Raw genomic sequence first — 27,212 nt, forward strand, 5'->3', positions numbered from 1 at the left:
AATCTGCATCCAAAAGTTCCCAGAGCTTGGGAGTATTTTGATTCTAGGTTTGTTCAAACACCTAGTTAAGGCCTTATAGGATAGTTTAATATTGGAGTTTGGAGTTTGAAATCAAGTCTTAAAATCAGCCTTGCTGGGCCCAGGATTTTACTGGTGGCCTCTCTCTTTAGCAATGATGATCTGTCCCTGTTCCTTTCCTCTGTGGGTTTGCTGCTATTGCTAAGAGCCGTGGCCATCTTGTTCGTGTGCCTCAGATGCATTTGCCATTTCTTATGCAGTGGGGAAAGAAAGGAGAGCAGGTAGCTTCTGCTGTGCATGTATAGGCCCCAGGTGGCCACTCTGATGCTTGGGCTCAGTCATCAGACAGCCCTGTTGCATTGGGCTCTCAAGGAATAATGGGAACATAGAGAAAGCAACAAACTGTCAGTTCGAATTACTGATGAAACAAGCAGTGCTGTTACTGCTGCTAGCATGAGTTGTCGTCATTGTTTTTCTCACCTAATCTTTATTCTCTCTCTCTCTTTCTGTCTCTCTCTCTCTTTGGTATGCCTTCCTGCAGTGAAAAGGAACAGTAAGTATTCTGCTTTGTATTTTGCTTGCATCCAGAAGCATTTTTGGGCCTCCAAAGGGAAGGCAAGGTGTCACTCAAGAACAATTACTTTTGAAAAAGTTGTCATATTTTATGCAACTTTAGGGAATCTTTCAAAATGTTCCCCAACATCCCCAAATGTCTCTGCCTTGTCCTTTCACTGAGCAGTGCAAAGTGAGTGTATTGGACATACACACAAGCTGTAATATGTACAACTTGCCAGGACACTTTACAGCTACAAACACTAATAACAGCATTAAATAAGAGCACAGGTGGAGAAAAATGAACACACGGAGGCAAAGGAGAAAGGGAGGGCTTCAGCTAAGATTTGAAGCGAGGTAACAGGCCAGATCCAGGACTTGTCTGTATCAGCGTGACTCCATAGAAGTAAACAGACTTGGCTGCCATTGATTTATATCGGCTGAAGATCTAGCCTGCTGCGTTGATGAGAGAGACACAGAGAATCTGTACCAGATGGCGGGAGCTACAGAGGAGACTGGCTGGAGGATGACTGATGGGAATTGCTGAAGGAAATTTTTAGTCTTTTTTTAAAATTTTCTTTTCCTATCCCCATCTGTATCTAACCCAGAGGCACTGAGACCACTGAATAGGGAGCTTTAGCTGGAAGCCGGTTGGCATTTAGCTCGTGCTGTACAGTCACATGGCTTTCTCAGTGCCTCTGGGTTACATGTATGAAAAATGATCTTGGCTTCTTGGCATTGTGAGATGTACTGATCCTCTGAACTAGAAGGAATTCCAATTCATAGACCTTCATACACCACTTTCTAGTGTTTTTGGAGCACTCTTTTGCGTTGATGTCTGGCCTGCATTTCTGATGTAGCTGAATTATAAAGCTGAAAGGGCCAAAACTCCATTCACCCGTGTGAAAACTTTCTTTGACAGGATATTACATCTTGTGGATAAGGGAGAAGCGGTGGACGTGGTTTACCTAGACTTGACTAAAGCATTTGATACAGTCTCTCTTGACCTTCTTATCAATAAACTAGGGAAATATAATCTAGATGGGGTTATATAAAGTGGGTGCCTAACTCAGGGAGTAGTTATCAATGGTTCACAGTCATGCTGGCAGAGCATAACAAGTGGGGTTTCGCAAGGGGTTAGTTTTGGGACCAGTTCTGTTCAATATCTTCATCAATGATTTAGATGATGGCATAGAGTACGCTTAATATGTTTGCAGATGATACCAAGCTGGGAGGGGTTGTAACTGCTTTGGAGGACAGAGTCAAAATGATCTGGACAAACTGGAGAAATGGTCTGAGGTAAATAGGATGAAGTTTAATAAGGACAAAAGCCAAGTACTCCACTTATGAAGGATCAATCAGTTTCAGACATACAGAATGGGAAGCGATTGTCTAGGAAGGAGTACTGCAGAAAGGGCTCTAGGGGTCAGAGTGGACCACAAGCTAAATGTGAATCAACAGTATGACTGTTGTGGGGGAAGGAGGGAGCAAACATGATTCTGGGATGCATTAACAGGAGTGTTGTGAGCAAGACACGAGAAGTCATTCTTCCGCTCTACTCTGCGCTGGTTAGGTTCCAGTTGGAGTATTGTGTCCAGTTCTGGGCACCACCTTTCAGGAAAGATATGGAGAAATTGGAGAAGGTCCAGAAAAGAGCAACAAAAATGATAACAGAACCATAAAACATGACATGTGAGGGAAAACTGAAAGAATTAGGTTTTAGTTTGGAAAAGAGAAGCCTGAAAAGGGACATGATAGCAGTTTTCAGGTACCTAAAAGGGTATTACAAGGAGGAGCGAGGAAAAATTGTTCTCTTTGGCCTCTGAGGATAGGACAAGAAGCAATGGGCTTAAATTGCAGCAAGGAAGGTTTAGGTTGGGCATTACAAAAAACTTCCTAACTTCCAGGGTGGTTAAACACTGGTATAAATTGCCTAGGGAATCTCCGTCTCTGGAGATATTTAAGAACAGGGTAGACAAACGTCTGTTAGGGATGATCTTGATGATGCTTGGACCTGCCATGAAGGCAGGGGACTGGACTTGATGACCTCTCGAGGTCCCTTTCAGTTTTAATATTCAGTGATTCCGTGTATAAATCAGGAGCTGCTCTACTGATGGCAGTGAAGATTGCCTTGCTCTGCACTGGTATGAGATGATAGTTCTGAGCCACATCTCCTACAAACACTCAAATCATTGCAAAAGTGCAAAGTAACCAACCTGATCCAAATGCATTGAATTAGCTAAGATTCCACAGGCACAAGTGAATTTCCATGGTGCATGTGGAGCAGGGAGAGACAGAAATGAAGCACCCTTTGACTAGGTCATATATTTATTTAAAGCTGCCAGCGGTGGAGCAACTTGATGAGGTTTGATGGAAGTTAATGCCAGGAATCGGACTGAAGAAGCTCATGCCAACGCAGCAGAGTTCACTCTTTGGGTGGCATGGGACAATCTGTCTTAAGGGCAGTGCTGCAAACACATGACTGATGCAGCCAAGACTGGTGTGCAGCAATTTTGACAGTGAAACCCCTTCTTCCTCTTATAGTGCAAGTCACTGTTGCATTTGTGGGGGACCTGGTTGCATGAGGAGCAGCCTTCAAGACATTCCTGCCACTGTTTTGTCTTCCTTTTACCATTGCTTTTCTCCTAGATCTCAATAAAGACCCTCAAAGTCATTGGAAAGATTCTTCTTGAATACAATGGGCTTTGGATCCACCCCTATCTAATTACCAGCCCCAATGATAGCTGGGGTCAGTACTCCATAGAACTTCTAAAAACAAGGTCCCCTTTCCTCCATGTTAATACAATACTCAATTTCTGCTCAGTCTGTCATCATTCTGATCTTACTTTACTTTAATACAACTGGACAAAGACATAAAATGAGCAGAGGGCATTTACTACTTGTGACATCTGTATAATGCACCGGACCTATAGTATGCACACAAGGATAGGTAACTGTCCAATTCAGACGTTGAAAGCAGTAGTGAGAACAATTTGTTATACAGTCACAATATTTTGTTCCCTGGCAGCTGTCTCTTTGTTTGCTGCTCCAGCTGCTGCTTTTTCATGCTCGCTTTCATAGTAGGAAGCTGTTGTGTTGCAGTCATCTATTTATATGAATCGGTTCAATTCAGGGTGGGTGTATCTGAAACTTAAATTATAAATCACTGTTGTTTAATATCCTTAGTGGCATGTCGACAAGCACTTGTTTTAAGAGTTTCATATCCAAGTCAAGAATGTTAGGAGGAAATCAGATGTTTGAAATCTGGCACAGTTCATCCTGGCAGAGAAGTATATTTATCTCTCAAACAACTTGGATGCTTCAGACATTTGTTGTCTATGTTGCACATTTTCGTTGTCACTACATCATCCAGCTGCAACCACTAATATATCCACTTTATATCACACTTTTGTGGGGAGTGGCTCGAGACACGTTAGAATGGAGCTAAGAACAAAAACAACCCTTGGTTCTAGAAATGAAATGTTGCCTGCCCTATAGTTAAATGAAATGTTGCTCATGACTTTCACATGGATACAGTCACTGAAGAGTCATTAATTTAAAGCACACAATGTAAAATGGCCACTTGGGGATTATTGGATGCTGGCAATGGAAGATTTTTACTTACGGACAATCTCATTTATGATGGTAAGTGAATGCTTGCTGCTTGCTTTTGTCTAGTGCTTTGCAACCTATGAGCCATGAGAATGTGGTTCCAAATGCTGGTCTTAGAAGACATGGGTCTCCTTGCTTCTCCTTTCACTCACTCTGGTGGTAAATCAGGAGCAACTCTGAGAAGGAGAATGGAACAACCCTGGTGTGAGAGGAGAATGAGGGCTCCTCTCTGTTCCCTTTACATGCTTGGCTCAGTCCTCTCTCAGATACATGGCAGGAGGAGCTAGACCTACTTCTGCCCCAATAATACTCTTCAGGAGAGGCTGTAGAATTACAGGGCTTACCTCCTTCTACATCAGGGGTGGGCAATAATTTTTGATAGGGCCCACCAAGAATTTGAAAAGTGATTAAGTACCAGACTTTTCCAGACAGGCCCTGGATGGGAAACTTACCTGGGCAACTCCTGGCCAGCAGCCCAGCTGGTTTCTCAGGCAGGTTCTCTGCCTGTCCCTGCCCTGGCTGTAGGGGTCACGTGGATCTAAGGGAACTGCTAGCTGTTCAAAACAGCTTGTGGTTCCCGCAAGGTCTAGCGCCCCTGCCAGGGTTGAAGCAGAGGGCAAGAGACTGATTGGCTTGGATGCAGGGTGAGAGTACGAAGTTTCCTCCTGCAGCCAGAGATGCATGGTGCCTAGAGCAGGGCTGGGGGCTGGATTTGGCCCGCCTAACACTTTAATCCGGCCTGTGGGCTGCATCTGGTCACTTTCTGTTTATACTCTGCTGCCTGTGTCACTCAATTTCCAGGGAGTGGCTCAAATAGTAGAATCTATTTAAATGGCCCCTGGTTTCCAGTCACACAGCTACCCCAGAAGGGGCTAGAGCTGTAAGCCTTTTAAGTAGCCATACAGTAACTCGGGCGCCTCCCAGGCGAAGTGGTAACAGTGGGGCTGGGAGCCGTGGGCCCCTTGTTCTGTTTTTACTTTAAAGCCTCTGGCCTAAGACAGTTCTGGAGGGAGGCTGGTCTCCAGCCCCCACCCCTTCTGTCCCAAGCCCCACCCCTTCTGGGGGATGGAGCCAGTCCATGTCTAGTATCAAAACTCGTTAAATGGCCCCCCTGTGAAAATGATTGCCCAGTCCTGGTCTAGAGGGAATTGTGGAGAGGAGGTGCCACAGGAAGTACTGCCAATGAGACCCAAAGAGACAGTACCTTGTGGCCCCCTGACTGGCCAAAGGCCCCTACTTAACCCCATAGGTAGGCAGGCATGGGAGGTTGCCAGGGCAACCAGACAGATATTTGGATGCTGCAATACCTGACTTCACCTCATCTCCTGATCTCCAGTCTCTGACTTGTGTTTATGAGATCTGGCCTTGCAGTGCCTCCAACTCCAGCCTGATGTTTACTGTTCCTGGAGGCCAGACCTTAGTCCAGCTGGGATAGCTAGACTAAACTACAATTGGGGAAGTTATCTGAAGATACTTATTGTAAACTGCTTCCTTATGACAGGCACTTGCTCGTGGAAGGACTTAATGGATGATTTACAATGGTCTTCATTTGTAAAGTTTCTTCATAAGCCATTGTTTTATATTGGCATGCTGGAGGAGCCCTTGACTTGGAGACTCATCTGAAGTGCAGCCTTTGACTACTAGAAATGGTTTTGATTTCCTAGCCCTGATGTGGCAAATTTTCATAGACAGCTACCATTCTTTTCATGCATGTGCACGCACTGTTCTTCAGGAAGTTGTCCATCCAACTCCCACATTTGGGTGCCAGAATGACTTTTTTGTGTGTGTCCATATGAGACTCCGGTGCCCCACAGAAAGACCCAGACTTGAGACCAAACCTTGGATCAGAAATGCCTGTCTTCACCCTTCAGACCTGAGTTTGAGTTTTGCAGCCTGGCTCAACCTCTTCCCAAAGTTGGGGTGGGAGCGTATCAATATTTGAGTGTGCCAAATTTTGTGTCAGTCTAAGCTCTGGGTTTGGAGACTGAGACCAACAGCCCTGCATGGAGATGCAGTGAACACACTTCTCTCTGGGCAGGTGAATTTTGGGTGATATAAGAGAGGTTCACTGGACACCGACATGAATGCAGAGAAGAAATCCAGGATTAATAGCATGGTCTGGACTAGGGATGTGAAAGTGTAAACATGTACATGGTTAACCGTTAGACTTGGGCTCATCAGTTAACGTTCAGGATTATATTCAGGCTCCTGAGACATGCAGGGAGCTGGCTTAAAAGCTGGCTCCCCATATGCACTGGCTCCCAGGCAGCCAACTGTCCTCCCATGCTGCTGCCTCTGTGTCAGGAGGAAGCCAGTATGTGCAGGGAATCACCCACTCGCTCTCCCCCTGCGTGTAACTGCTGAAAATTTCAGCAGTTACACGGTTATTTAATTAAACACATTTTAACATCATTAGTCTGGAGTGGCCATGTGAGATGTTTCCAGAAGGCTGTAGTCAAGAAGGATGAGCTACTTATTTTCCTCTGCCACTGGCCATGTAAATTCCATAGTTTTATCCTTTTGGTCCTGATGCCAGGAGTTTAGCTTGCTTTGATTTGCCAGGTACTTTGGTAGCACATAGGCAGTGTTTGTGTAATTGGCCTCTCCCACTCTGTTACCTTTTTTTCAGGATTTGTGAGTGTGTAATTTGCTCTGTTTCTCACAGGAGTCTTAGCTGTTCTGCTGAATTGTGCAGCAGGGGGGAAATGTGTTCTGGGGAACCACAGAATTGTAAAGCCCCGGAGTCTTCGCAAAGCCTTTGTTTTGTTAATGAAGTTCAGTGGAATATACGCATACAATAATGACTTTAAAAAAGATGTCTTCTGTATTGATTGGAAAAAAAATGCTCAGCAAAATTTGACAGCTAATGCCACACCAGTATGCTGATTGTGTTGGTATCCAAAATGGAGAGGACGTGGCAACTCAGCAAGCTTTATGGAAATTGTTGCTGATAAACTGCAAAAATCTATCATAGCTCTGCTTCTGAGCTGGACTAGGAAGAGTGTCATTCTGTTTTTTTCTTGCAGCATAAATTCATAGAAGTCTGTCTCCCCTCCCCCTTATGCACCATGCAGATTGTCGGCAGCTGCTCATTCTGCCTCCATTGGCACGGAGGGTGTGAGCAATTTGTATTGCTGCAGCTACCTCACCGGTGGATCCCCCTAGACTGCAGGCTGCTCAGAGCTGAGCAATCCTGCTGCTCTCTCCTTCTGTAATTGGAGGGGATAGGAAGAGTTATTAGACATGTTAAAGCTGAGACAAGGGCTGGGTTGGATACTGTGGCTGTGCAGTAGGAGACGCTAACCATTTCACAGAGACTTGCACCATTGAGACCCTGCTTACAGCATCTGGAAGGAGCAGGATATCTAGCATGTTTGGCAGCAGGTTCTGCTCTTGGTTACCAAAGAAATGGGTGGAGCCCAAATCTTGACAGTGAATTCCCCCCAAATGTTCAGATTCAGACCTGAGTTCTGTGATCTGACCCTTCTTTGTAATGTACCGTAACAAGAAACTTGTAATAGGGAACAGGCTGAAAACAAGAGGAAGTATTTCTTTACACAATGCACCGTCAACCTGTGGAACTCCTTGCCAGAGGATTTTGTGAAGGCTATGACTGTAACACAGTTCAAAAAAGAGCTAGATAAATTCATGGAGGATAGGTCCATCAGTGGCTATTAGCCAGGATGGGCAGAGATGGTGTCCCTAACCTCTGTCAGAAGCTGGGAATGGGCAACTGGGGATAGAGCCCTATTCTCTTCATCGTTTCTGGGTCAGCTAGCATTAGCCACTAATGGAGGACAGGATACTGGGCTAGATGGACCTTTGATCTAGCTGTTCTTATGAGCTGTCCCCAATCCAGATACCCTTGGAATTTGGAGCTGTTCTGATTCTGATCCAGATATCAAAGTTTGGTTTAATCTCTAGAGGGAATTGAAGTCCCATTACAAAGGGAAAATAAGTAGCTTCCAATACATGGCTGTTAGCTACAGTGCTCTGGGCCCTATGCACACTGGTTTGCTGCAGGATGGAGTCCAAGGCTCTGCTTTTTGACCTATAAAGCCTGTACCTATCATAGAATACTAGGACTGGAAGGGACCTCGAGGTCATCGAGTCCAGTCCCCTGAGTAGGACCCAGTGCTGTCTAGACTATCCTTGATAGACATTTATCTAACCTACTCTTAAATATCTCCAGAGATGGAGATTCTACAACCTCCCTAGGCAATTTATTCCAGTGTTGAACCACCCTAGTCCAGCTCAAAACTTTTTCCTAATGTCCAACCTAAACCTCGCTTGCTGCAGTTTAAGCTCATTGCTTCTTGTTCGATCCTCAGAGGCCAGGAAGAACAATTTTTCTCCCTTCTCCTTGTTACACCCTTTTAGATATCTGAAAACTGCTATCATGTCTCCTCTTGATCTTCTCTTTACCAAACTAAACAAGCCCAATTCTTTCAGTCTTCCTTCATAGGTCATGTTCTCTAGACCTTTAATTATTCTCGTTGTTCTTCTCTGGACCCTCTCCAATTTCTCCACATCTTTCTTGAAATGCGGTGCCCAGAACTGGACACAATACTCCAACTGAGGCCTAATCAGCACAGAATAGAGCGGAAGAACGACTTCTTGTGTCTTGCTCACAACACACCTATGGGTACGTCTAAACAGCATTTAAACACCCATGGCTGGCCTGGTGTAGCTGGCTTGGACTTGTGGGGCTTAGGCTGAGGGGCTGTAAAACTCTGAGTAAATTTTCAGTCGTGGGCTCGACCCTTTCCCCGGGGACCTTGGAAAAGAGGAAGGCCTCAGAACCTGGGCTCCAGCCCAAGCCCAGACATTTCCACAGACATTATTAGCTCCACAGTCTGAGCCCAGTGACCCTGCAGTGTGACCCAGCCACAGCCATGCAGCAGGGCCTTTCTTCCGGGGGCAATGTACAGGAAATCCCCAAGGTAGGAACGGGTTGTGTTCCAAAAGTTAGTTTGTAAGCCAGCTGTTTGGAACTCAGAACACATTTTGCCATAGAAACAATCTTTTAAGTGGCAGTGAGGTTCCCGGGCTGGCCCACCAAAGCTGGTTTAACCCGTTATTGTAGCTGAAATACTGTTCGTTTGCAATGCAAAATAGTAGAGAGAGTTTTTCATTTAACCTTGAGTGCTGGTGCTTGAGGAAAGGCAGGTTTAACTAGAGGAGAATGAGGAGGTGGGTGAAGATTCTGAAGGGGACTTCTGGGCATCCCCTGGCTGCCACCCCTGCCCTCTCCTCACAGGCTCTGCGCCGGCTCCTGCAGCCGGTCCTCTCCCCTGACTGCCACCTCCCTCCCCAGAGGCTTCTCCCATCCTCCCCTCACTGGAAGGGGGTGGGCGGTGTGTGTGTGGGCAGAGGAGCATGGGCTGGCAGAGGAGCAGGGGCCAGCCGGCGGCTGGAGAGAAGCAGATGGTTTCCCTTCGAAGTGCCACTTCTCTGCAGCCACTGGCTGCGCGACTGCCCCCTGCTCCTCTGGAGTCCTCGGGCCAGCGCTTGTGCTGCTCACCCAGCCTGTGCCGCTTGCCTGCACCCTGGAAGCCTCCAGTGCGTTTTGTGTGTGTGGGGGGATATTCGTAAGTCAGATGATTGCAACTCAGAGAGTCCTGTACCCTGAGTGTCTTACCTGTCTGCCTGAGAAGACTGCATTTTTCTGTGCTCTGTCACCAGAGGTAGAGCTGGCCAAATTACTCTCTTTTTTTTTTATGTAGTTTTTCCTTAGAAAATGCTGTTTAGTCAAAGTTGAAATGTTTTGCAGAACTGTAGTAGTTTCAACAGGAAAAAGTCCTAACTGAATTGTTACAACTTTCTCGTTCCAGTTTGGTTGGATTTTTACACTGTGTAATAATTTATAACAGTTTGATGTTATTGGAATGAAACATTTCAACCTTATCAAAGAACCAAAAAAAATTTTGGAATTTTTGTTCCACCGGAAAGATCTGAATTTCTATTGTTCGGTTAGGAATGTGAACGACTAGTCGACACACTAGTCGACTAGTTTCTTCCTCCTCCCCTGCTGCCTCTATCAGAACGATGCAGGAAGGGTGGGGAAGAAGAGCAGGGGGTGCTTCAATGTTGCAGTGCTGTGTGGAGCGTGGGGTCAGACCTTGGGCTCAACATGGTACTGCCTCTTGGAAACACCACGTTCAGCCCAGGACCAGCTGGGGAGTCCCCAGCTGACTCTGGGCTCCATACGGTGCTGCCGCTTTGAAATGCTATGGAGGACGTGGGGCTAGCAGGGGACGGCTTGAGTCCCTGCTGGCCCCATGCTCCCCGCAACACTTTTGCCTTTGAAGTGTAGCAACAGCCATGGAGCTGTTACTACACTGCAAAGGTGGAAGAGCTCTTATTGACTAATCGAATAGTGGATGCAAATTGCATCCACTATTCAATTAGCCAATTAAACTAAATTTAACATCCTTACTTTTGGTTCTGATTCAGAATGGAAAGAGTCAAACATGTCAGAACTTTCCAAGCAATGGGATTTCTGGTTTGTGAGCTAGCTATAGCCATGGTCAGTGGAAATGCTTGAGTGGGGTCTGTGTAGTTTGAAGGGGAGGAAGCAGCTGCCAATGCATTGTCTTACAGAACCTCTGAACTAGGGATGTAAAAACTCATGTAATAAGGTAACCATGTAATTGCTTAAAGTCCTAATGGTCACATGCGGCAGGATCTGCAGTATCAAGCTTAATTAAGCTTTGTACTGCAGAGTCTGCAGTGAAGCTTCCTGTCTGAGAGCTGAGCTAGCAAGGGCTGCTGGTCCCGCTCCTGGGGAGCCAGCATGTAACCTGTGGCAGGGGGACAGGACAGGCCTGCCTACAGCGGGCCACATGGGAGCTGCTCTACTGATTAACCAGAACCGGTAAGCATTACCTGTTTAGGTTGTTGCTTACTGGTTAACCGGTTAACCTTTCACATCCTTGCTTTGAACATGGGGATTCACCTCTTGCCCCCTGCATTTGCAATAGCCAGTGGCTGTTGCCTTCCACAGCATGCTGCAAAGTGCACCTCTTTCTCTAGGGCTATGGGGTGCATTGACAGGTGCTGTTGGTTGGGTGCTTTTGTGCGGCTTAACAGGTTTAAGTTTTGCTTGTGCTGCATTGGTGGCAAAGGCAGTTAGGTGCCCTGGTTAGGTGCTCTCTTTTCCGCATGTCCTGTATAACCCTAAATAAGTTAGTCAGCTAGTTTGAGAAGTTTGGCAGCTCTAGGCTCTTTAGGGAAAGACTCTGCTAGCAAGCTGGTTTCCCTTGCCAACAAGTGCAAGTGTGTTCTGTACTGAACGTAGGTGTTGCTGTGCTCAGTCTCAGAGCAGGCCCCAAGATTGAGTTCAGCCTTGGCTATCTCGCTCCCTGAGCTGTGCACCTCCTATTAACTGCACTTGGGCTTTGAGGGTTGAGTCAGTTGCACGGTGCTCAGCAGCCTTCAAGTCTCTCCTCCCAGCTGGAGGACTACCTGTAGTGTATGTCCTAGAAAGTCTGTGATGGGGCGATTGCACTGCACTGGCACGTAAGGAGTTAAAACAGCTCAGGGAGAGGGCTGAGGGTGAGAGCCAATCAGGGCCCAGCTGGCCCCTATAAGAAGGGCTCCTGGATAGGAAGAGCTCACACTCACTCCAGCTCTGTAGGGAGAGGGACCTAGCTGCCAGCTAGCTGGGATACCTTGGACAGAGCAGTGCTGGGAGAGAGGCAGGGAGAACCAGCAGACCTCAGATCTGACTAGACCCCAGGGTGAGACCCAGTGACAGGAGCCTAGGGAGGTAGTAGGGTTGCAGAGAAGCAGCCAGGATAGGAAAAGGCAGCAGGCCTGATTAATTGGCCAGTTCAGACAGCAGTTTGTCCGTGAGTGAAGGGGCTAGATGACATGTGGCAGGGGGTCATTGAGGCAAGTGGTGGCTGAGGGGTGACGGGGTTCCCTGGGAGGGGAGGACTCCAGAATGTGGACCGTGCCAAGAGGCAGTACCCCGAGGGAAGGGCCCAGCAGTCTGGGAGGGATGCAGAGCCTGACAGGAGTGGTGGACAGACCAAAACCAGTTAGCAGTGGGTGAAACACCCCCAGGAGAGAGTGCTCTGAGGCTGGACTAAGCAAATTCCTGGACTGACCAGCAGAAGGTGCTGTGGCTGTGAGCCTGACCCCACTACAAAGGCATTAGCAGTTCAGGCAAGAAATATGGTGGGCATCATAAGGAGGCATTAAAGTTCAGTAGGATTATTCACTCTCCATTAAGTGGTCTGATAGGACCTTCACTTTAACCCACTAATATGCAAAGATTCCTAAAGCCTCATACATCCCTGAGCTTGCAATACATAGCTTTATAATAGGGCTTGAAATTCAAGGTAGTCAGTGGAATATTTAATAAAATGTTGACAGATGTTTTCTTTGTAGACCTTTCCTCCCTCCCACTCCCAACACAGGGATGAATCTGTGCTTGTTTATTTTGCAAATGCAGCAAAGCAGCTAGGAAATTGCTGTGCAGAAATTGAACATAATTGTAATCTCTCCTGATGTGATACGGGCAAGTGAACTGGGAACTAGAGAACAAATCTCTGTCATCCCCTCTCTTAAAAGTCCACTTGTCCCTATCATTAGCTCTTACAGTGCAGAGCATTAATATACACAGGTAACATGGTAGTCAGTATGTCTACAAACTAAAATAACTTGGAAGCACCTTTTTGTTTTAAATAGGATGTTTTGAAATGTTAAGGAGAGTAACTAAGAAAAAAAATTCAGACAATGAAATTTTATTCAGGAAAATAACTTTGTGTACAGGGATACTATGTGACAAGAGAAGGAGGCCCGTATTTTCTTACAGTTATCCTAACAATTAAGGAAAAGAACAGTGTATAAAATATAACTGGATCATTTGCTTAACTTGAAATTAAAGAAAAAGTTTTGAAAAGGAAATTGCTTTTTCTCTATATGAAAGAGGCCTTCCCCTCCTCCCTTTGTAAGTGTTAATCTTTACTGGCAATAAATTACTTGTCACCCACATCCCTGTTAAATTTACTTTTTGTGCTATGCAAACTGCAATAGAAGGACCTGCTAATCTAAAAATGTGACCTTCTGAAAACACTTTTAGGTAGTGTTTGGAAGGCATATCTCTATTTGCATGATGTCAGTGCAGCCTGAAATAAACGCTGCATGAAGAATTTATTACAAAGCCCAATTAAAGAACTGGATTCCTCTTGGTTGGTGTGGCACAACTTCTGCCCAGCTACACCTTTTTCTTTTTGACAAGGGCTTTCACAGATATTGGGACAGGTGTGCCAAACCCTCACACCTTCACTTTGGTTTCCAGAGTGGGAATCGGTGTCGCCAAATCTGACTAGTTTAATCTGATTAACCCAACTTTGCCCATTACTATAGGGCTTCACATGATATTCAGGAAGTAAAATTTGCTATGGGGATGATGGAGTATCCTCCCCACTCCCATGTCCTGTAATCTAGAAGGTTCTCAAAACTGCAAATCCAGTTCTTGCCCCAGCTCTTTTGCTGATTGCTCTTTTAAAATTTCTGTGCTCTTCTCAACCCTGATTATTAGCTGGAGTCTTGTACCGTGATTTGGAGGCGAATGAGCATTCACTCATTTCACAGGTCCGATCACTGAGGCTATGTGTACACACCAGGAATAACTGACATTATTGTGAAGTAACATAGTCTGCATCTACACACAAGCAGTTATTTCAACATTGTCGAGTTGGAGGACTGCTTACTCCGACTCCTGTAACCCTCATTGTACGAGGAGCAAGGGAAGTCGGGGGAAGAGGGCTCTGTCTTGAAATAACTGCTGTGTACACATCGCCAAAAGTTGAAATAAGCTATTTCAGCGTAAACTATGCAATTAGTGTAGCTCAAGTTGCGTAGCTTATTTCGAGTTTCTCCCTACTGTGTAGACGTGCCCTGAGAGGTTGCACAAGCTCACATTAGGGAGAGCTGGGACTGGAATCCTTGTCTGTCTCCGACTTAACACAGAACCAAGTATCATCTATGTTAGCACGCAGATTGTGTGTTGCTTTGTGTGCTGGAGTAGCTCTCATGGAGAGTGATGACTGATTATTTGGAGGTGGGTTTCTGGAGCTATAAAATTTGCCCTGGTTTTGGAGAGAGTCAGTTTGGCCAGTTGGGCTAGTCCCAGCTGTAGAAGATCTAGTTAGCCTGGGACTAAAGTGAGTTTGGAATAAATAAATATACCAACATCCTGGGAAAGATTTTTGACAGATTTGCTGTACCTCTGTAGAGGGTGTGGGAAATGGTTTATGCGAATCTTTGTAACTGAAATTATTTCCTGCAGGACCTAAAATTAAAAGAAGTCTACCACTTTTGTCTGTTTTTAATGCTCTTGGGTCTCTTTTTGCCTCTTCTCCCTTCATAGTATGGGAGGCTTCAGTCAGTAACTCCTATGCATTAGATTGATGTGTGTGTAGTACTGAGGAAGTGTACAACAATCCGGCATGCTGTTACCCTCCTGTGCACACTTGGTACAAATAGCAATGCAAATGGGGAGATTTGCTTTACATGTAAGCAGAGCAGACAGTTGAATTCTACATACTCCCTCCATAGAGACTGCAAGAATCCCTTATGCATCAATCAAAGCCGGTTATTTCCCCCCTCTCTCTTTCTTTTAAAAGCCTTTGCACTGATGCATGTGTGAGGATTTTTTGTTCTAGATTGTTCACTTTTTGTTTAACAGCTGTCAGAAATAGCAGGAAAACTTAGTCCAATTTCGAAGTCACATTATAATTAAAGCTTTCAGTCTAATTGCTGCCTTCAATCTATCTCGTGATGGAGTGTTAAGCATAATGAATTGGGCCCATATGCAGAAAACATGCACGTGCTTAATTTGAGGTCCCATTGATTCCGCTGGGACTATTCAATTTGCTGAATGACAAGTATGTGGTTAGTGTTTGCAGGATCCGGGCCTCAGTCACCAAAGGGCCAGCTTTTTAAAGGTAAGTTGTAGGTGCCTGAATATGCAGGAAGGTGCATAGGCTGACTCTTCTAAAGTTTGGTTTCTAGATGCTCAGGCACTCTTGAACATCTAAGTGCCTACCTGCATCTCCCGGAGCCTAGAGACCTTTGAAAATTTTACCCTTGCCGCACCCATCCTGCAGGCAGTTCTGTCTGTACAGACCCCCTGTTACTGTGTCCAGAGCTCCTTGACTGTGTGCTTTTTGATAGTCTGTAGCTCAACAGCAGGGTGGGTTTTTCCAGAAGTTCCATCCCTGACAAGGACAAATGGCTCAGTTCTGGGGGCAGGACCTTCATAGAGAAGTTCCATAAATTGTAGCAGAGAATGGTAACCCCTGATAGAATTTTCCAATCCACCTGTATAACTCTATACCAGGGATACAAATTTCTAATTTCTGTGAGCTTTGAGAATAACTTCTACAGCATCCTACTGGTTTGGTGTAAAGTTTTCAAACGTGCCAAAGCTCCTTTGAGAGTGACTGAAAATGTTACCCTTCCTCTGCCCTGTTCCATTCCACAGGGTTTTTAAGCCTTTAAAATCTGGAGTCCCTCTGTCTCAGGACATTCCTGTGCCATGGCAATGGAATACATTGCTCGGGACTGCTTTTGGCAGCATGGTGCTGTGCTGTGTTTTAAATGAACTCGTAACCCCATTTTAGGCCTGAAGTTCCTCAAATGGAGAGGGACGGGGACTGAACTAACTGCATAATAGATGCAGCAAATCATCCTACAAATGAGACACAGAATGGTGGAGTCTCATCTTCTGCCTGTGATGTTACTGAGCATTCAGAGCTGGTGAGGAGAACATTCAGAGGAATGGGTTTGGTTAGGATGATGTTATTTACTGTTTTGTAAGTGTTCCTGTCATTATAAAGCAGAAGAATGTCAAATAGAGAAAAGTAAAAGGACACGTCTTACCTTCAAAGGCTTGATCCTCGAGCCTGGATTTTATTCCTTTAGTGTATTTCAGGCAGGGCTCTGGTGTACTTTTCAAAGTAGTTTTTCCCTAAAGTAAATCTTTTCCTGGAGCTGTGCAGTAGCATAAAATGGGGGTAAACATTCCATGCAGCACACATGAGCTAACAAGCACAGGGTTACAGCTGGCTGAAGGGCAACACCTCTATTTTGCAGCAACTTTTGAAGTGTCCCCACTGCAGTGAAAACAAAATCATTTGTGTGTGTGAGCCATGTTCGAGTCTGTGCTCCACCTAGTTCAGAGTAGTGTGTTTTCATCCAGATCACTTTGATTTAGAGAGAGCGGGGAAATTAATCTGGGTCTCTCGCCACTTGTCTGTCTCGCTCAACTGAAAATCTTTCTGCTGATGGTGACATCCATGAAACATTTCCAGCTTTGAGGAAATGGAATATTTTGACAAGATTTCATTTCCTCAAATGTTCCCAACAGCTCTATCAACAATACTGTCTCACATTTCAGTCACATGTAAGATTGAGCAGTAACCCTCATATTAGAAAGCTGCAAACAGTGCTTTCTTCTGCTTACCGTGCATTGTGTTAGATCTAGGGTGATACGTTTTTCTGAGGTTGAATTTGGATATTTTAGTCAGTGATTCTAGGGTTGCCAGATGGTTTCAACAAAAATACTGGACACACTTGACATGACATCACAATCAACATTCCATCTTAGTTAGAAAATACCCGACATTTCTATTTTCTCAGTGTGTTTCCCGAACAGAAAGCTCAAATACTGGATTGTTTGGTTCAAAACCGGATACCTGGCAACCCATGTGATTCCCACATGTCCGTGCTTTCAGAACAAACAAGCTTCTATTACAGAAAAGCCCAGGTTTTTAAAGGCATTGAGACTAGGGATGTAAAATGCCATTAATCTGGTTAACCGTAAACATGGTGGTTAACCGATTAAAGGGGCTGCAGGTGGGGGGCACTCTAGATCTGTTGGGCTGGTGCAGCCTCCTCATTTGCCGAGGATGGGCTGGAGTTCCCCCCCCCCCCCATAGGCAGGAGTGTCCCCCTATTTGCAGTGGCCTGGGTGCATAATAGGCAGGCACTGCTCTGGTCATCTGGAGCAGCCCCTGTCCGTGACAGGCTCTCCTCGTCCCCTCCCAGGGCTGGAGCCACCTCCTACCTGTGGCCGGCAGGGAGCTGCACTAGCCCCTGCTGGTTAATGGTTAACTGGAGCCTGGAAGCATTATCCATTAAGGGGGCTGCTTACTGATTTTTCACATTCCTAGTTGAGACATTGCTATACTCAGCATTGCACTGCCTGACTGATTTAGGAGTCTTTAAACAAAAATCTCATTTTCTGAAGGAATTGAGGCACTTGGCATTAAGAGTCAATGGGATTCAGGTATTTAGATTTTAAGACTCCTGGATTAGTTGCTGCGCTCCCTATCACAATGCCTTAAAGCTGAGTCTGACCGCCTTCTGGGAGCTGCTGAGGGCTTTTAAGTCCTGAGCCAAGTCTACGTGAATGAAATGTTCTGAAAATGCCCCCGGTGTAGACAAGACTGTTGTGGGACTCTGCATGTCCGGGGGTGGGAAGCTCAGTACATTGCAGGAATGGGCCCTCAGCCTTTTTGATCTGCTGGTTGCCAACTATCTGGGACCCACAAAGGATTATGATAAAGCCTTAGTAGTCTAGAGCAGAGGAGTCCAGATATGACCAGTGGGCTGCATCTGGCCTGCCATGCCACCCTGGCAGGAGCCTGAGGCACAGAGCAGCCAGCCACTTCAGAGCAGCCTCATACCTCTAAGCAGCTGGCTGCTCCCTGTGGCACTCTGCTTTGGGCATCGGGGGCAGGGGGAGGCTTTGCAGAAACCAGCCAGTGGGAATGAGAGATTTTGTTGGGGACAGGGGCAGCACGTGAAGCCTCCGCCTTCTCCCGGCGACTGGAACAGAGAGCCACAGGGAGCAGCCAGCCATTTTGAGCAGCCTGGGCTGCAGCTGGTAGGGAGACCTGCCTCAGGATCCTGCAGGGCTGCTGACTGGGAGCCACCTAGGTAAGCACCTCCTGGCCAGAGCCTGCCTCTGGCACCTCACCCCAACTTCCTGCCCCAAGTCACCATCTTCTCCTGGTCCAGGTCATCATCCAACCCTCTGCACCCTTCCTCCCCTTCTTTCCCAGGTCACAATTCCTCTCCCCAGACCAGAATCCTTTCCTGCACCTGTATGCCCCTCCCAGATCCTGCATCCCAAGCCCCTGCCCCAGATCACAATCCCCTCCTTCACCCAAACTCCCTTTCAGATCCCACACTTCCTCCTGCACCCCAGTCCCCTACCCTGAGCTCCTTTCTGCACCTATCCTCTATCCCAGACCCTGCACCCCCTCCACAGAAAAGTATGCCCCTTGATCACATAGTAAAATATTGGAGTGCCCCCTCTCCCCTAAATTATTGCCCACTCTTGGTCTTTAGGACACTCTGTGCTTATGGAAGATTCATCTTTGTGAGAACTGATACTTGATTAAAAAGGTCATGTACCATGGTGGGTGGCTGACTGGATTTCAAGAGGAAAAATGGCTCTATGCAGAGTTTATAACTTAATATCTAATTATGATGCTGGCAATGTCAAGGAAGCATTGCACAGCAGTCTTGTGACTGAATTTTTTTTTAAAGTTTTGCTTTTGCTAGTCACTGATCATATCCCTCCTCATTCCTCCTCCTCTATAATCTTCACAGTGGGACCAATGTGACCGGAAAATGAACTGCTATGAAATGGGTTTTCATTTCAGAGCAGTGGGTTCAGTTTGTGAAACCAATTTTGTTTTTCCAATGATTTCCGCCCATGTCACAAGACAAAGCCATGGAGGCACATAGGGAGTTGTGACGAAGTGGGGATTGTATTCATGCTGTTCACTTTGTTACGTTACTGTGTGATTTCTACTGTCCTCTACTCTTCTGTAGTAACTCTGCATGTGTGTGTGTGCGTGTGCGTGTGTGTGCGCGCACTTGCCTCTGTTTCCCTGGGTACTGCACTGGAGCACAGATGGGGATGAGAATTTGGGTGTGACTCTCACTGAAGGGAGGCTGTCCCAGGCTGCCCAGGCCAGCAAAATGGTGCAGGCTCACTGTCACATGAGCCTGGGAGGGGTATGTGCCCAGGTGACACCTTTTGCCCAGGAAGCTGGACAAAGGAGGAGGTGGAGCTGCCTGCAGAATGGAGACTTGTAGCTCAGTGTATGAGTTAGCCTCCGCTAGCTTAGGATACAGGGAGAGGGCCCAGGGCCCTGGCTTTGGGCCCCCCTCTACACAAGGTGGATTGTACTGGCTGCTTCTGGTTCCTGTGCTGACAAGTCTGTTCTATGCTGTATCCCCGTGAACTAATAAACCTTCTGTCCTACCTGCCGACTGAGAGGCACATCTAGATGCGGCTGGAGGCCCGGGGCCCAGTGACTCCCCACACCTCGGTGACAGGAGTATCTTTAAAATGCCTCTTGCTCTTTGTCACGTGTGACCATTGTGCCAGGGGAATCACGTTTGGAGACACAAAAGGAAACTTACTTCAGGGATGTTTATATAATTCAAATTAAAAAAGTTTGGAGGAGGCTGGAGCAAGAGAGAGAAAGAGGAGGGTAATTTTGACATGGCACATGATGGTACAGATTGCATAGCTAAAGCAGAATTAAATTAGGCAGATCTGTCTCTCATCTTCTAATAAGGTCCCCGGGCAACTAGGCATTGTTTGGAATTGCTATCATGTTGCTCATGGGTCTGAACTGGGGTCAGCAAATGGAAATGTGCCATTTCTTTGTGGATGCATACGAAATGGGAATGAGAATTCACTCAGCCTGAATTCTGGGAAAGAATTACCAAGCTTATCATCTTGTAGTCAGTTAGTTTTGTTTTAGTTAAGCTAATGCAGGAGTTCCCAATCTGTGGTCCGCAGGCCCTTGGTGGTCTTTGATGGTACTGCAGGGGGTGCATGGAAAGTTTAAAAATAAGTCTCGGGCCCACCGAGGTGGTTCTGATCCTTACTTTTCTTTTTTCTTTTTTTCTTTTCCTTTGCTTTTTTTTTCTCGCCAAGGGAGTGGGATCCATGAAGTTTTAATAGATTGAAAAGAGGTCTGTATGCTTGAAAAGGTTGGGAACCTCTGAGCTAATGCATCCAACTGCCTTAACCCATTGTGTGGGGAGGGGGCTTTCCTGCTTTCAGTTTTAGCTTCCTCGTGCCCAAAACTGTGGCTACCGTGTTGGATGCCAGGGCTCTAGAATCTGATAAGTAGCAAAGGATGTATTGGAGAAAGTATTTGGCTGAGAAAATCTCAGCTCTTCCGCATGGGTGGTGTTCCCAGAGCTTGTCATGGTACTTGAACAATCAGTGCTCTCTGCAAAAGAAACCATCTTTCCTCTGTAGACTTCAGGCTGTTGTAATCCAGCTGTTACCAGTGTGTGGAAAAGGGGAGGACTGGAGAGAGAGAGAGAGAGAGAGAGAGAGATGGGGGAGGTAGGGAGGGAGGGTTAAGTAGGGACACAGATTCCCATCTCTCATTTCAAATTTCACCAGCCAGTTTTACAGCTGCTGATACAATTGGATGGAAGCTACAGATGACTAATGTGACAACTGATGTTTGCTTGCTGTCCCTTTTAACTTGAAGCAGGAAAACTAGTGAACTGCTATTGGAAGGGTGGTAAAGGCAAGTGTGTGAGGTAGTATGGTTCTAAAAGTGAAGTAGGGTCCTTGGAGTGTACATGAGTCTCAACCTAAAAGATTTGGCTTTCCCATTGGCATTCATTGTGGTGATTTCCGCATACCCAAATGTATTGTGGAGACTGTAGTTTCATTCATACTGAGTTTACCGTGAATTGTCTCTTACACTCAGTAGCTGGATGTAATCATCTAATAAATTATGAAGATGAAAGGCTGTAAGATCCATGCCCTAATGGACTATCTGGGCCTCATTCTCTGAGGTGCCAATGAATCTGAGCTCATATTAACTTTGTTTGGAATTATGAGCACTTGTGCAAAGAATCAATCCCCAGAGGAAATGGCATGCCGAGAAATCTATTGCCCGAATCATTTTCCTTCACTTCCTTCCTGGAAGTTTGGCTTATTGCAATAATGCCCTATGTGGAATATGCACTCTTTCAAATTGAAATTTTCCATTATCCAGAGCCGGCATGGATCTCCCCAATTTTGGGAACCAAGATGTAGTCTAGTGATTTGGATGTCTGCAAAATAGTATACACCAGTGGCCCATGAGAGTCCTATGTGTGACTCACAAGACATTTTGTTCACCATTTTCCCACATGCAGGGTTGCCAGATTCCTCTGGTTTCTGTCCATCTATTTTTTTTTACTACAAGTATTACTAAAGTGATGTGCATGTAAAGTAAGGGCACGTGAAGTGAGGTGCTTGCTGATTGTACACAGTGTTGACTGTGAGAGCCATGTGCTCCCCTCTGTATCCAATCACAGTGCTGCTACATTTCAGTTGGCACCTCTCTCCACCCCCTGCAAATTCTAGGCACACAAGGGCAATTAGCAAAACTAACCTATCCTGGGAGACTGTTTTGGTTACAACAAATCTTGCAGCCCATTGAGATGGAGGAAGGCCACTCATGCGGTTCCTTCAGTAGCCTCGGTTGCCTATTGCTGGTATGTACTGTGGTGACTGTGCCTACATACCCTGTTTGGGATGTTGGCCCAGGTTGTGTGCGTGGGTGAGAGATGCTGGCCCCATTAGCGCTGAGCTTTATACAGGCAGTCCCCGACTCCGCAGTTACGAACGGGGCTGCCCCAGAGTACACGTACTGCGGGACCTTGCGGTCCTGCCGCCCGTGTACTCTGGGGCTTTCTCTGCGTCTCCCTGGTCTGCAGACCAGGAAGACACAGAGCAAAGCCGTGGAGGGAAGCCGCAAAGGGAAGCCAGGAAGCCGGCAGCGGAGCAGTCCAGGCGCGCCTGGGCTGCCTCGCTGCCCGAGCCCCCCTGCGGCTTTGCAAAGCTGCGGGGGGGGGGGGGGGAGCTCGGGCAGCGAGGCAGCCCAGTTGCACCTGGACTGCTCCGCTGCTGGCTTCCCCGAGGCTTTGCAAAGCTGCGGGGAGGGGGGGGGGCCTCGGGCAGCGGGGCACCCCAGGCGCGCCTGGACTGCTCCGCTGCCAGCTTCCCCGAGGCTTTGCAAAGCTGCGGGGGGGGGGAGGGCTCGGGCAGCGGGGCACTCCAGGCGCGCCTGGACTGCTCCGCTGCCGGCTTCCCCAAGGCTTTGCAAAGCCGCGGGGGAAGCCGGCAGTGGGACAGCCCAGACGCCCCGCGGCTGTCCCGCTGCCGGCGTCCTCAGAGGCTTTGCTCCCCGTCTCCCTGGTCTGCTGACAAGGGAGATGGGGAGCAAAGCCGCGGAGGACCCAGGCGGCAGGACCGCGGTGCGTCTCGGTCCGCCACCCGTGTCTTCCTGGTCTGCTGGGGTGGGGGGGAGGGGGCGCAGCTAGTACGCCCCCCCCAGCAGACTAGGCTTTTCTCCGGACGCCTGTGGCAGAGCAGCTGGGGCGCTGCCAGTTGGTCCTGCAGCGCCACTGTGGGCGCTACTGGTCCAACCCAGCCCCCAGCTGCTCTGGTCCTGATTCAGCTGCTGCTGGTCAGTTTCAGCAGCGGCTGAATCAGGACGCCTGGGGCAGAGCAGATGGGGTGCTGCTGGGTTGGTCTAGTAGTGCCGAGGAGCGGCGCTACTGGAGCAACCCAGCAGCACCCCAGCTGCTCTGCCCCAGGTGTCCCCAAGTCAGCCGCTGCTGAAACTGACTAGCGCTGACTACAGGAAGCCTGAGGCAGAGTTGCTCTGCCCCGGGCTTCCTGGAATCAGCTGCTGATCAGTTTCAGCAGCAGCTGACTTGGGGACGCTTGGGGTTCTTAAGTTGATTCTGTATGTAGGTCAGAACTGGCGGTCTGTTTCAGCAGCGGCTGAATCTGGACGCCAGTTCCGACTTACATACAGATTCAACTTAAGAACAAACCTACAGTCCCTATCTTGTACGTAACCCGGGGACTGCCTGTACAGACAAACAACAAGGAGACAATCTCTGCTCACACACTAAGAGTCGGACAGGACTCCACAGTTCAATGGGGTGGGTTGGAGAATGAAGTAACGAACAGAGCTTAGCAGAAGAATGAGTGCCTCTGATTACCATTTGCCTAACCCATTCCAGGCGGACATGATTTGTAGGAGGTAGACTGTAAGGTTGCACTCAGTGAATTTTGATAAGGAGTTTTCACTATGCATGGAGATTCAACAAGTGCTTGCAACCTATATATGGGGAGAGAATTGGTAAACATGAGAGAATTATAACAACTGCCCTCCATGTGCCAACTGTTTGCATTCTTTCTCTTCTGGGATACCTGTTTCCAGAGGGCTCTGGGCCCTGTACATGTATAAAGTATCTTTCCTCCCGCTATGTCTCATTGCCTCTGACTTCTTTGCAGACTCCCTGCTGGATGGTCAGTACGTGGAAACCAGCCAGAAAGACTACGGAAAAATGAAGAGCTGACAGATGAAGAGAAGGAGATCATCAACCGAGTAATAGCTCGAGCAGAGAAAATGGAAGAAATGGAGCAAGAGCGTATTGGGTAAGGAAATTACATTGCCACTCACTCCATGGAAGCGACAAGATGGTAACATGGGTCAGCGCATGGGCTTCTCTTTTTTTCTAAGTATTGGATTCAGAGCTGTGGTATGATGATCATAGGAGAGCCCATTTGATCTTTACCGTACAGAACTGCTTCTGCTTGTTACATGCTACCCTCTCTCCCTTCCAAAACCATCTGAGCCCAGACATGTTTCATGCTAACATGACTTTGCCCATCTTAAATGTCTGGGTAAACTGAAATCAAATCTTCCGTTAGAAGATGATTGATTCTCCAAAAGTGGCCCCTACATTTTGAAATCCAGTTTTAAGATCTGTTTAGATAAACATCTATCAGAGATAGTCTAGATGATGCTTGCTCTTGTCAGGGGACAGAACTTTGACTTCTCAAGATTAGGGATGTTAAATTGTGTTTAATCAGCTAATTGAGTAGTTGATAGAATTTCCAGTAACTACTCGAGTAGTTGATAAGGGGGAAAACTGCAGAGCCACAGCAGGGTTAGCTCCTGGTCCCGTGAGCCAACCCCGCTGCAGCTCTGCCTTTTAAATGTATTAAGAGCCTGACGGCTCTTAATACATTTAAAAGGCAGCAGCGTAGCAGGGGGATCGGGCACAAGCTGGGAATCAGCTGATTCATGGCTTGTGCCTGGTCCCTCTGCCTCCTCTGCCCCCCTGTGGAGACAGTGCTGTCTTTTAAGCTGGCTCCCACTCTCCCCACCCCTTACTGCCTCTCTCTGATTGAGGTAGCAAGGCTAGAGGAAGCAACTAGTTGAGTCACTACTCAACTAACCAATAAGCACATACTTAATCAGGTAGTCAACTAGTCACTTACATCCCTACTCAAGACCTCTTTCAGTCCTATGATTCTGATATAGCATGGGCCCATTTCTGCAACTTTTCCTAGCCCCAGTATGTCAAAGTTTCAGCTCAAGAAGCTGCTGGAAGAGCAGAGCCTGTAATTAACACAGGCTTCACTGCAAGGGAACAGAATCTAATGGGGCTGATTTGAGTTCTGTTTGCTGCTGATATGCTGGGCTGTCCAGATAAGTACACACTTGTGGTATGTAGAAGGACGTCCATGGTGTATCCAGGTTCCGTTGAGACTGGCTGAATGAGATACTGGTTCAGAGTCATCCATCTGTTCTAGGGTAATATACAAGAAGAGTCTTGCTTTTAGCTGAGGTGTTGGAAGGTATATTGTCACACTACAAAGCAATAGGCGTCTCTGCCCGCCACAGCTCTGTCACATGGTTGGTATTGGCCATTTGGTTTATGCTGTTTGAGTGAAGTCCTCAGTCTTGATTCTCTCAGCATCCCTGTCAGTATCTCTTGTGCTCCTTTCATTAGTTGGTGGACTCTTCCTCTCCTCCCTGGTTTTTAATCTCATTTAAATGGCAGTCTAGGCTTTTTTGGAGGTCACAATGTAAGAACTTGCACCTGTGTGGGTGGTTGGTGGGGTGGATTGGACCTTGGACCTCTGGATCGGAAAGTGTGATTCTCTCTTACCTAAGCTAAAAGAACCAGCTCTGTTAGCACAAAGCCAGGAGCGAACTCTCAAACCTAAAGTTGTCAGCCACTAAAGGAGGACCGAGACCATGCTGAGTAAGCATGGAATACAGCTGTGTCCATGTAAACAGCTAACCTCCAGAACCTCCAAGATAGGATGTGTGCAAGATAACATCCAGCACCTCCTTGGAGGCAGCCTCCAGGTGGTCCTTGCCAGGCCAGAAACTGCTCTGTGTCATTGTTGCTAGTCCAGTTGCTCTATTGTCATTGCTGGCCAGGCATCAACGACAGAGCAGAATTTGGCATGCTAAGTTTTGTCCATGGACCTGAATCCTCTCCTCAGGTCAAGTGCTTGTAAATGGACGTGGGGTGCAGGGGAACTCTGAAGGCATACAGCATCTTACCATCCATCCTCCTTTCCTTTCCTTTCCTTTCCTTTCCTTTCCTTTCCTTTCCTTTCCTTTCCTTTCCTTTCCTTTCCTTTCCTTTCCTTTCCTTTCCTTTCCTTTCCTTTCCTGGGTTACAGAACTCCACCCGAGCAAATCTGCAGCAGCTGAAGGGTTGCTGCTGTGCCCACCACAGCTCCCCAATCAAACTCTTGCCTGATGATGTGGTGGAACATTGTTTAGCGTGCAAGGGGGTGGACCCTTGTGTCATAGGGGTCTGCATCCTGCCCCTTGTCCCGGAATCCACCGGGCTGCAGGTGCTCACAGAGAGGTCTATGTACCTTAGGACTGACTCATGACATTTTGATGGTGGTGGGGAAGGGGGAGGTTATTCTCGCAGTGCCCGTCTCCTCTCTGGGTCACAAAGGGAGACCCAGAGAGGAGCTGTCCCACTGAAAGAGGCCGTTTAGAGACAGAACCATTTGCTTTGTGTTTCTGTGGTTTAAAAAACTCCAACCTCTTGTGGAAGTTTTGCTCCGATGTCCTCACCATCCTACGAGGCAGTGGTCCCTTTGAATTGCTGCTTGAGAGATCACCACCTGAGCAAGTCCTGGGGTTGCTGGAGAGGATGGGTGTGTGTGTGAGGCGTCCATGCCCAGAGATACATTCCTACTTGCATTGGCTCCCAGGCCCAATCAGAGGGATGGGATGGGATGGGAGGGGCAAAATTCTCTTGACTAATTATCTAGACAGCAGCAACTGCACTGCAGTGTTCTACTAGGGGAGGGACGGAAAATGCCTGCAGAGAATCTCTCTAAGCTGGCACTGCTGGCCTGGAGAAATCTGTTCAATAGGGAAAAGCCACTACAGCCTGTTGCGTTCTCCACCTAATTCAGCACTCAGATGGAAACTGTTATCAGAGCGCAGAAGTCTCGCCTCATTGTGTCCATTTGCTGCTTTGCTCCCCATCCACACTCCTTTGCTAATTGCGATAAACATTCCATTGTAACTTTCATTTATTTACTTAAGTGAGGCTGGCAGTTGAATTAGCCAGTTGATGATGTTGCTGTATGGATGATTGTTGGTCATGTGCACGGTGTTGTGTTCTACTGGAAAAATATAGGATTTAGAGGGTGTTTAAGGACTGAAGGGGGCATTATACTAGATAGCCTAGCCTGCATCACACTGACTTTCCTCCCGTTACTGCTGTGGTGGGCCCAAGAACATGTTTTTGGCTGGAACATCTTATTGAAAGAGACCTCCAGTTGGGTAAATCTAGACTGCTTTCCTCTTCCGAAAGAGGAAATGCAAATAAACTACTGATTAGCATAGTCTCATGCGTCATTTGTATATTTTTTTCCGACCCTTTTTGCAAATCTGTCAGAGAGGCTCTTCTGATGAGGACACAGATGCTGGTGCAAAAGCTTAGAGCTTTGCAAATTCGCAGATATCCACTTTGTATCCACATCCACAGATACAGATATCCACAGCTCATTTTTGTGGATACAGATGTGAATGCGAATACACAGTGTGATCTTGTATCCGCACAGGGCTTTGCAGAAGTCTTTGAAGGTGGTTAATTTTCTCCTGTAATTCAGGTGCTGAACTTCA

General features: G+C 47.1%; 1 protein-coding gene across 4 annotated transcripts in view; it reads left to right on the top strand.

Moving 5' to 3' along the window:
• Nucleotides 1-27,212, top strand: part of RPH3A (rabphilin 3A) — a 159,067-nt gene that overhangs the window by 58,947 nt on the left and 72,908 nt on the right. For all 4 annotated transcript variants that reach the window (XM_089775195.1, XM_089775197.1, XM_089775196.1 and 1 more), the window contains exon 3: nt 23,549-23,692. In XM_089775195.1, coding sequence (XP_089631321.1) covers nt 23,549-23,692 — 144 coding nt within the window. The remainder of the gene's footprint in view (nt 1-23,548; nt 23,693-27,212) is intronic.

This window comes from Pelodiscus sinensis, chromosome Z (genome assembly GCF_052426305.1).
Source record: "Pelodiscus sinensis isolate ZL-2025 chromosome Z, ASM5242630v1, whole genome shotgun sequence".
Taxonomy (NCBI): domain Eukaryota; kingdom Metazoa; phylum Chordata; order Testudines; family Trionychidae; genus Pelodiscus; species Pelodiscus sinensis.